Raw genomic sequence first — 10,819 nt, forward strand, 5'->3', positions numbered from 1 at the left:
ATTTGACCTATTTTGTTCATTTATTTCATTATCTTCTTTTTTTAATTATTTTCCTAATTTATTTTGTTTAATTTGCTTTTACCTTATTTTATTTTATTTTATTTTATTTTATTTTATTTTTGTCTATTTTTTTTCTTTCCTCTTTTCCTTTTCTTTTTGTTCCCCCCTCCTTTAGATCGTAATGTCTCACTTGCCTATAGCTAAAAGGTAAGCCTGGTCACATGATTGACACGCCCCGTTCTGATTGGCTCTTCCTACTTGCGTTTCAGCCTAACCTATGCTCTCCTCCAATTCCTCGCTCAACCACAGTGTGTTTTCTCAACTTTTCTCCTGTGTGTTTTCCAAGCAGGTCTGCATGTGTTTATAGTTCTGTAATATTTAAAAGGAAGTGTCATTTTCAGCTCATCTGTGGGGGCAGTTTGGTATGATTGAACAGACATTGGCATTAGGTTAAGAGAGATTATTTTCTTTTTTGAGCTAAAAGATGAGCTCTGTTTCATCATTTCATCTTGAAACATAAGCTGTAACGTTAGTCCTGTTCTTTTCCAACTTGTTTGATCCGTTTTATGTCTCAGCTCTTGTTGTTTGTCATTAGTCATTGATATTTGAACATGAGTCGCTGACCTGTTGAACACATTTCTAAAACTGCTCCTTTTAATGCTGACATTGCTGTGGCAGTTTTAAACCTGCATTGACTGATTATTTTGGTCACTTGGGAGCAGCGTAGAGGCTTTAAAAAAATACTGACTCATCATCACCTTATAAGGTTGTTCTGGTCATCGTGTTAGTAAACAGTTGCCTATTTACACATCTAGCTACAAATATTTACAGAGTACTGAAATACCCCTTGTGGTCCACTGGAAGGGAAATCTTCCTCTCTAAATACAATAGTCAAAAACATATGGTGAGACTGACAGGAGATTTCTTCACCCAATTTTTCAGTATGAAGAACTGAAGAATACACTTTAAAGTGACTACGAGGAACTTTTAATTGTTTATGAAACAGTCTTATGATTCCTCTGATGATGATAAATGACCTGTGACAGCAAACCAGACCATCAGTGAAAAGACTGCTATTTTTATATAGTTATTATTAATGCCTGTGCTTAGGTCCAATCACATATATCACATATAAATCGCATATAAATACATAACCTCATCGCGATCCATCCATCACTCGCTTCCAAAACAAATGCACACGCCGCCGGCACACGCTAGCAAAGATCTTTACAACAGCAGACGCTGGTGTCATCTCGTTTTGTCAACAGGGGCCGCTAGAATCAACAAAAACTGAACGTCCCTCTAGTGACTTTAATAGTTAAGAAGGCTAAATGAAATTAACACGAAAAAATTTATGTACCAATTCTTTTTTTAAGCCTGTTGTGATCATCCCTTAGGATTCTGATAAAGTTTGTCTAACAGACTCAGAGGGATTGTCTTTTTGAAATAACTTTTGAATAACATGTGTGGCTTTTGTTTCTTAAGCATTAGATCTGCTTCATACCAGACTACACTCAGTGGCATGATGAAAGTGGCACATCCTTTTTATAACAGTGTGAGATTTCTGCTCTCTCATGTTTTCACTCACTCAGTAGTTTTCCTTTTTGTTCTGTTAACCTGCGATGTCACGCTGACCTGGTGAAACTTTAACTCTTACCTTTTGTATGCTCCTCTCATCCTGGTTTTGATATGATGTAGTACTGTAGCACTACACACACACACACACTCACACACACACACACACACACACACACACACACACACATACTGTAAAGTGGGTAAGCATATCTAATTTAGTTCCACACATACACAAATTGTTTAACTTGAAACTAACAAGTTGTCTTTCTTTTGCACTGCAGTTGTTTGTATTGATGCATTTGAAATCGGTAACTTTGTGGTGGGGAAAGAAAACAATGTCGCTGAAATGTTTTCTGTATCATCATATATGTGTTCATGTTGTGTTTGTGTATTGTCAGTCTGTTTCTGTCTATTTCTTTCCATTCCATCCTGTTGAATGTATTGTTGTTGTTTTCTCTTTACATGTGTGGCAACTTCTTATTCCTTGCTTTTATTCATTTTCATTTATTTTCTTTCTTTTCTCTGACCATCCCTTCTTCCTCCTGAACTGTTCCTTCATCCTCTTTCCTCTTTTTATACCTTCTATTTTCCTTACATCCCCTTTTCTATATCTTATTTCTCCTCCTTTCTTCTGTTTCATTCTTTCCCTCAATCTTCTCGTCTCTTCTTATTACTTGCCCTCCTTCCCTTCCAACTCCTCTCCTTTTGTTTCCTGCCCTCTCCTCTCCTCTATTCTACTCTCCTCTATTCTACTCTACTCTAGAGGAGCATAGTGCTTTGTATGTAATGGTCCCTAAACCACCAGACAGCTTTAACCTGCTCAGGGTGAAGGGGAAGGGTCTGAAGCAGAAGGTCCTTCATGCTAGCTGTGAATGGTATGCTGTATAGATAGAGGCTCAGTTTAGCTTCTCTTCTCGATGTACTTAAGTATCAGCTTTAGACTCAATGGTCATTGATTTTTGAGTCTAGTTTTCAAGCAGCCACTTTAGAAATTATTCAAAATTTAAAGTTAAGTCTCAAAAATATAGAATATAAAATATAGCATATAAATATAGCATATATATATACATATATGTGTGTATACATATATATATACATATATGTGTGTATAAATATAGCATATATATATATATATATATATATGTGTGTGTGTATACATATATATATATATATATATACACATACATATATATATATATATATATATATATATATATATATATATATATATATATATATATACATCATCACAGGACCATCACTTCTACAGTATCTTATAACTCAAATCAGAATAGAGAAAAGAATCAGCTGACATTACAAGTGTAGTTAAAGTATGTTTAGCTACAGCACTTTGCTTTTGTGTTATCACTGAATTGAAATAGTTGTTGCCTCGACAGCAGATGGTAAAAGGCAGGTGTTAAACATTTGATGTCAAGACAAGTTTATTTATAACGCTTTTAATGAGTCTCAGAGGGCTTGCAAGGATGAGTCTAGAAACACAACATGTGGCCTGCTTTTTCAGACTGTTGTGTTGTGTTTCTCCGGCATATGAAGTAGAAGGGTCAGTTAAACACTGTATGATTTTCATAGATAAAGTCTCTCCATATTTCTTGGACCAGAGCTAGTCGAGTGGTTTATAGGGAACTAGACTGAACCCAGTATAGAATACAAACTGGGTAAATAGAGCTTTTATGTTGTTTGTCTTTCTAGCTGTCTGTCTGTTGTCCCGTGTGTGTGTCTGTCATCCTGTCTGTCCTGCCTGTGTGACTGTAGGAATTTGTGCATTCAGTAGAACTTTAAGGGGTGTGATGTAATTTTCTTGTCGTCCCTTCATCCTTTTCTGCTCTTATTTACCTCTTCTCCTTTATCCCTGCCTCCCCCATCCATCCACCCTCGTCACCTCACCCGTTCTCCCCTCACACACTCCCCTTCCTCTTCCTCCTCCTCAGGCTCCTGCCTAGAGATTCTTCGGGGAGAAAGTCCGGCTCTTGGGGAGGCCGGGAGCGACTCGGCGTCCCCCATGTCTCCTCGGACTAGCAAGAGCCGCATGTCCATGAAGCTGCGACGCTCCTCTGGATCGGCCAATAAAACTTAAGCTCTCCAGACTAGTCCAAACTGACACTTCATGTCACTTCATGTCTGATCAATCAGACTCTTTAGTCCTCAAAAGATGTTTCCTCAGAGGAAATTTGGTCATTGATTATACTTAAAAGTACAGGAAATTAAATATGACACACATCAAATTTAACAGGAAAAATGATGAGTGGTGTTCCCGGCTCATCCCATCTCCTCCAGCATGCTGCCGTTCTGATCTGACACTGGCCTTTTATGTACAGACCGCTTTATCGCACAGTTGTACTCTCAAAAACATGTAATAGTTTTCTGTGGACTATATTATACTGTAACTTCATTTTGAAACTGCTCCCAGCTACTGAATTTTTCCTTAGCTTTGCTGTCAAACAACCATTTGAACCAGTGTGGCAGCATGCTGATCTCTGCCACATTAGAACAAGAGCAGCCTTAGCAGTGCAGTATTAGTTCAAAATAATATGTGCCATGTTAGAAATTGCACAAACTCCAGTGTAACCAGGACTGCGAACAGCTTAAGTGTGCCACATTATACATTGAGATCAAACTGCAGAGCAAAGAGACACAAAAGCCGAGGCTGTTGAACGTCCCTATGGGGAATCTGTATATTTGTACAATAGTCGGTCCATGTGTGTACAGACAGAAACATGAGTTTTGATATAATAAGGATGAATTCAGAGCGGCTGCACCTCTAGTGTTGCCTGAAGAAAGCAAGATAAAAGTCTATTTTTGTTCTCACTACAGCATTAGGAATATAAAGATAAAGGGTCGCTTTATATTCTGCCTTCATTAACTGTAAATACAAACTCATCTATTTGCTAACAATAATAGAAACATGTCATTGTGGATGTGGCAACGCTCTCAAGCCAAAAACGCTCTGTGTGTTTGAATCCAGAAGAAAATCCCCTCCATGAACTTATGGGGCTGACAGCTGACCCTCTGAGTGAATCCATGTGAGACAGTGTTACAGAAGTGATGGAGGGATTATTGTCTTTCATAAAGGAGAGAAAAGCGCTTTCTAGAAATTAACGACATGTTACTGATCAAAGAGGAAGCACGTTTAGTTTGACTTTTTTTTTTGCTCATGCTGTAAAATGTGGACAAGCACTGATGTTCATTACATTTATTTTCCTTTTGTTTGTTTGTTTGTTTTTTTTAATTGACTGTAAAGTGTGTTTTGACCCAAACAAGAATGTTGCTGTATTTTTAAGTTCAGTGTCACTCCGTCATCTGATGCAATCGAACCACAGCTTTTCTTTCCTTGTTCCTTTGACTATATATATATATACATTATGTATATCTATATATGTATGAGTATAAATATATATATATAGTAGATATATGAATATCTATAAGAATGTGTACAGTGTGAGGAGGCTTGTTGTGTATATACTGTTATGTGAGAATAGCTGCCAAAGCCAAACTGTGGTTTAACCTCAGACCACATATCTGCTTCAAATGGGTTGACACTACAAGATTTTATGTTTCAACGGTTTTTCCTTTTCATAACCAGTTTGCACTTCATTCTCAAGGAGTTTTAAGGTAATTGCATTGTAGCTTAAATACTCTTCTGTACTGGTTATAGATGTTACTTTGGTACCACAGCCAGAATAAATCTAAAAGAAGAAGAAAAACAGGTTTAAGGCCATCATTTTCCTCTTTTTTTTATCATTTGACATATAGCTAAATGTGGCTCCATGTCTGTTGAGGTGGGTTTAGTTGAGGACTGTTTGTGGAAGCAGGAAAAACAAAAGAGATACTGTAGATCAGAGGCCAAAGAGAGGGAGAAAGTCTACTTATCATCACTTAAATACGAACAGTTTTGTGCTTCTTTTTTTTCTGTTTGCTCTTATATTTAGACTCATCCTCTGTTCCAGTTCTGGATGAAGGGGATTCGCATGTAATCACAGAATTTAACACTACTATAGATGATCTTCGTGTATGTAACACCTTCATTTCAGCACTCCATCAGTTCAGCTCAACTCAAATTAAGTTTTTCAAATCAGCTTATATCGTTAAAGTACATGCATCTTGTCCTCCATCTTACATGAAAGCTTGATTTCCACATCTCCATTATGTTCTTCTGCCATGGCCTGATCCCTGGTTAAGGAAACATACATGTGTGAAAGATTTGAATTGGAAAATCTGGATCTGAGTTAAAGGTTTTGCATTATGCTTCACTGCTTGAAGTTAAGTGTTTTCACAGCTGTATTTTCTGTTACTGTTTAATTTTTTTATGATTTATTACAGCCATAGATTCTCTGTAGAGAGAAACAGGACTGTAAGACTGTTTTGTTTTGTTTTGTTTTGACCCCTCCATGGGGTTGAAATTGTTAACTTTTAGAAATTTGCCATTGTCAAATTCATGTTGTTCCTTTGTTTGAGAACATTTGAAGTCAGCTGAGATTTGAGTTGTCCCTTTAAATTATTGCTGTTACAATTGTTATTATTGCTGAGATTGAAGCACCATTGATTGGTTGAGGCACGCGGTCCAGTAGCCCCATTGCACTCTGGGACTGATCTGTACATGCTGTATATAGACTACAGCTCATCTGCCAGTCACCAACCTGTAAACATGTTGACAACCTGAACCTGTTCAATACATCCCTAACTCTGTCCCAGTTCCTACGTCACACAGCAACAGCCTGTTTACACTCCTTTATACTCTTTGGATTAAATACCAGTGAGTCACGATGCTGCTTTTAAGTCCCAAAGAAAAGATGGGACATTTCACACTTCAAGTTTGTTTAACAGAATTAAAATACTGCTGAGGATTTCAGTGGTTAGCTCAAATTATCTGCTCACTAAAATGGACTGAACTCAGATGTATGACTTTATAAATGCATGTTTGTTTGGTTTAAAAATCTTGATCAGCAGGAACCAAAATATACCACGTAAGTTATAAAGCCTTGCAGCATTATAGCAAATAAATATCAACTACCCTGAAAACTGTCTGTAGGATTTGGACTCAGATTTGCGGAATTATTGTTCAGCCTTTTTGACCCAAACGGGAAATTTTGGTTGTCTAAATATGGAGGAAAAAAGTCGGACTACCTTTTCTCCAGCAGCCACATCAACCGCAGAAACGTCCCTTCATCAATAAAAATGTTCTGTGCCTGTGTCGATGGATGCTATGAACATGCCGGCTGTGATGGATACGGGTTAAGCTGCGGTCCAGACGTTAGCTCGGAACAAAGCTGATGTATGTAACTACTGACTGTACATTCTGCATGACACCAGTTCAAGACTAACTGCATGTGTTGATCATGTAACAGCTGTATCACAATATACACACAACTCCTCAAACTATGTTACTGTCAGACCTGTAGTATGTAAACGTGTACTGTCTCTTTTGGACACACAGCGATGATGGAATTTGACAATAAATGATTCGTACCACTGACCCCCGGACCGATTCATATGTTTGTGTGTGTAACAAGTAGGCTGGACTCCTCATTATTTATACTGTATTAACATTTATTGACAATCATTTACAATAAATTTCACATTCAACTTCAAACATATCAAAATAGTACTGTATAGGCTTCATAGAACCACAATTACATTTTTAGCATCATGAAGGCATTTAGCAAATATTTTCAACAGTCATTTATAATCAATAGAGACAAAAGACTTTTTTTTTTTTACTAGCAGTACTAACATTAAAGTTACATTTCTGTATGAAAATATTTTATAGCTGAGAAGTTTACTGGCACATTTACTATAAAAGGCATATTATGGTCTATCTGATTATTTTCTTTGTTTTATTGTTTTTTTTATTGTTTACTGTACATGAAATAGTCTTTGAAACAGAGTTAGGACATTGATTTTGTCTCCAGTTCTTGGGCTAAGGAAGGTCACTTTCTATATTATTACAGGTCGCTACATATTACACCAGTAGGTAACTCCTCCTGAGCTTCAGTATAATCTGATTACTTTGCCACAGAAGTATGTTGACCGTGAGTTTAAATGTATGTAGAGTGTACTATCATTCCCTGTTTCAGTAAATGTAAAATTCTTCCCTCTTACTCAGGCCTGATCAAAACAGCCCTCCGGTCAAACGCAGTCTGTGGAGTTACTGTGATCTCATGTCAGATCATGTACAGGGTGCTGGGTGTAATATGAGAGGATGCAAGAGAAGCTGAAAAAAGCCGGCATTATCTGTGCCAATACAGAAAAACAATTATATCCCCATTATGAGAGTAGAAATACAGAAACATAGTCCAGAAACGTGTTTGTATTACTGACTCTATCCCTTTTAACAAAAAAATGAATATTGAGAGGTAACGTGTTCTCATCTGAGGATTTAACAAAAGAAACAGCCTCTTTGAATAAGGGTCACCTAAATTTGCCTCTAGTTTAAAATGTCTATTCCGTCAATAAAAATGTTTTTTCCTCAAAAAAAGCAAGTAAGGAATTTTCTCCTCTTCATGGTAAAGTATTACAGTCCTGTTTGTTATTAAGGTTGAACAACTTGTGTTTGCGGACAGGAGTTCTGCTTTATCTGTACAAGTTTCAGTGGGTCGTTCGCTTAATTTCAGCACCATGGACAGCACTGGTTTTACTTCAATTGAACTGCCTTGTGGTCGTCACAGCTAAGTTTTGTTAACACTTTGCGTTTCCTTCATCATTTTAACACCATGGATTGCTACAGAAGGCACAGTGACTCAACTTCAGCCCTGTCCTGTGATAACGCTGATGAACTCTTTGCCTTTTGAGCAGCTTCAACAAACAGGCCCAAATCCGGACACGCGACAGCTGCAATACATGTGGACTTTAATGTGAATGAAAACAACGAACAGCCACAGTTAATAGTTTCCTCTTAATGACGGATACTTTTATCTGCTGACTGTGTCTGTCTCACGGTCGCACGGTCATCTGCAGCAGCATCACCTGCCGGTTCTCGTTGGGATGAGACTTGTTGATGTGTCTCGCGAGCCCCGGGGAGCTGAAGAATGTGGACGGACAGTGCTTGCACGTGAAGATCTGCTGCTGCTGCTGCTGCTGCTGCTGCTGCTGCTCGCACTCCCGGCTGCCGTTCTCTTCCCCTTGCGCGTGGAACACATCTGGTCTGAGTCCTCCTCCCAGCGCTCCCGCCAGTAACTCGTCCCTCATCGCGTGCCACAGACGGTGCTTGTCTCTGATTTCGACCGACGGGAAGCGCGCGCCACACAGGTGACACAGGAACACCTGGCTCTGCCCGCCACTGGTCTCGCGCGCCTGGCCGTAAGATGAAGGGGGCGGAGACGCTCGCGCTGTCATCTCGTGCGCAGCCAGGTGTTTCTTCAGGTAAGCCTGTCGGCGGAATTTCTTCCCGCAATACCGGCACTCGTACACTTCCTCCTCCGGTAACGACTGGACAAACGGTAAAGGAGGATGCGGGAGTGACGGCGGCGGCTGCTGGGGCAGGTCCGCGCGCTCGTCTGGGTTGCCGTTCAGTAGAAGGAGGCTCGAGGGCGGGCTGTCTGCCGCTCTCACCTGCGGCTGCAGGTCCAGACAGCTTTCAACCGGGTCCCGGTAGTGTAGCGAGGAATCATAGAGAGGAGGCGCGAGGCTGTCTCTGTCGGGACTGTCCCGGGACCGGCCGTGGAGCAGCAGCAGGGACGGCTCGCGCCTGATGCGGGAACTGTCCAGCGCTGCGTGGTGCTGATTAGTGTTGATGCGCAGCAGCTCGTTCTCTTTGCCCTCCATCTCGACCGGCTGCCTCTCGTGCTGAATGAGTCCTCGCGCCTCTTTTAACGGCTGGCTCTTGTTTGTCGGAGTCTCTCCTCCCTGGTTGTTCACCGGGCGAGGTTTGTGCCAGCGGCGGTGGGAGGCCAAGTTTGCGGGACAGCTGAAGACTTTGTCGCACTCGGGGCACCGGTACTCCACGCGCACTATGCGGGAGCACTTGTGCTGCGCGAGGGAGAAAGGGTCCGGGTACTCCTCTTTGCAAAGTTGGCAGATGAACTCTCCCAGCGGCTGGTTCCCGCCGGCAGCAGACGACTTCTCCCGCTGCCTCCTCAGCTCGGGACTCTCCTTCTTGATCCGCAGACCCAGAACCGGCGAGGTCGTGACCTCATCCTCGAAGTTGAGCTTGCGGTTCACTTTGGGTTTCTTGGACGGGTTGCCCGCGGACTGTTTGCTGTGTCTGTTGCCGTTCAGGCGTTGGTCCGCTTCAAGGAACGTGCGTTTTCTCGCTACGTGATGCTGCTCCTGGTTCATGAGTGTCAGTGGCGGGAACAAGTGCATATGACCCATGCTCGTGTCGTATTTGTCGTCGCGCCCGTAGGACGGCGCGTGGCGGCTGCTGCTCGCGAGGAGCCTCTCGAAAGAAGCGGAAACCGAAGTCGGCGTGGAGCTCACCAGGAACGGCAGCTCCGGCAGCTCCGACACTGGGGATGCTGTCAGGCACCTGCCGGGGTACAACGACTGCTTCTCCCCTTCCCCGCGCTGCTCTAGCAGTCTCGTGCCGACCGGTTTAACGGGGCTGCAGGACTCTGTCAATGTCAAGTCGCGTGGAGGTGGAGGAGGAGGGAAGAAGTAGGAGAAATCTCCATCTGGAGTTAAAACGTCCACCTCGCTCACCTGCTCTTCAGTCTCTGGGAGCTGCGCGCGACGGTCCGCCTCCGCCTCCAGCGCGGACTCCACGTGCGGGCTCCAAGCCTCTCTGACACCGGCGGAGTCCGCGCGGCGCACCGGGAGCTGTCCGTCCTGCCGCTCAAACGGGAACGCGTCCAGGACGTGGTTCTCCTTCGCCGCCTTCGGTTGTGTCACTTCAGAACTGTCACTGTGGGTCCCGTCAGCGTCAAACGGTACCGGTTTGTCATTGCTGTTGTTTCGGGACCGATACGTCGCCGAACCCCGCCGGTTTCTCTTCACCAGGAATCCTCGAGGCATGGTGATGATGACGGTGATGCTCGGCGCGTGGCACCACCAGGCGGAAAGAACAACAACTCTTGTCTCGAGCACACTTTGAAGAAGAGCTTTGAAGAGAGAGAGAGGGAGAGAGAGAGAGGGAGAGAGAGGCGCGCGCAGGTGTGATGAGAGCACGACAGTGTCTGTGGTGCGCGTGTTTGTTTCTGTCGACCACTCTTTCCTTCTCTCACACAGACGCGCGCACACGCACACAGGTTGAAGGATGAGTTTTCGCTCAGTCAGAACAGTCAGATTT

At 42.4% G+C, this 10,819-nt stretch overlaps 2 protein-coding genes across 2 annotated transcripts in view; one reads left to right on the forward strand and one right to left on the reverse strand.

Moving 5' to 3' along the window:
- ralgapa1 (Ral GTPase activating protein catalytic subunit alpha 1) overlaps positions 1 to 7,069 on the forward strand; it is a 69,539-nt gene extending 62,470 nt beyond the window's left edge. The window contains exon 45 of the mRNA XM_073482861.1: positions 3,528 to 7,069. Within this exon, the coding sequence (XP_073338962.1) occupies positions 3,528 to 3,673 (146 nt within the window). The 3' untranslated portion in view covers positions 3,674 to 7,069. The remainder of the gene's footprint in view (positions 1 to 3,527) is intronic.
- Positions 7,070 to 8,526: 1,457 nt separating this feature from the next.
- On the reverse strand, positions 8,527 to 10,545 carry insm2 (insulinoma-associated 2). The gene has a single exon (XM_073484449.1). It carries the CDS (start codon positions 10,543 to 10,545, stop codon positions 8,527 to 8,529), a length of 2,019 nt encoding a protein of 672 aa, XP_073340550.1.
- Positions 10,546 to 10,819: the final 274 nt, after the last annotated feature.

This window comes from Pagrus major, chromosome 16 (genome assembly GCF_040436345.1).
Source record: "Pagrus major chromosome 16, Pma_NU_1.0".
Classification (NCBI taxonomy): Eukaryota; Metazoa; Chordata; class Actinopteri; order Spariformes; family Sparidae; genus Pagrus; species Pagrus major.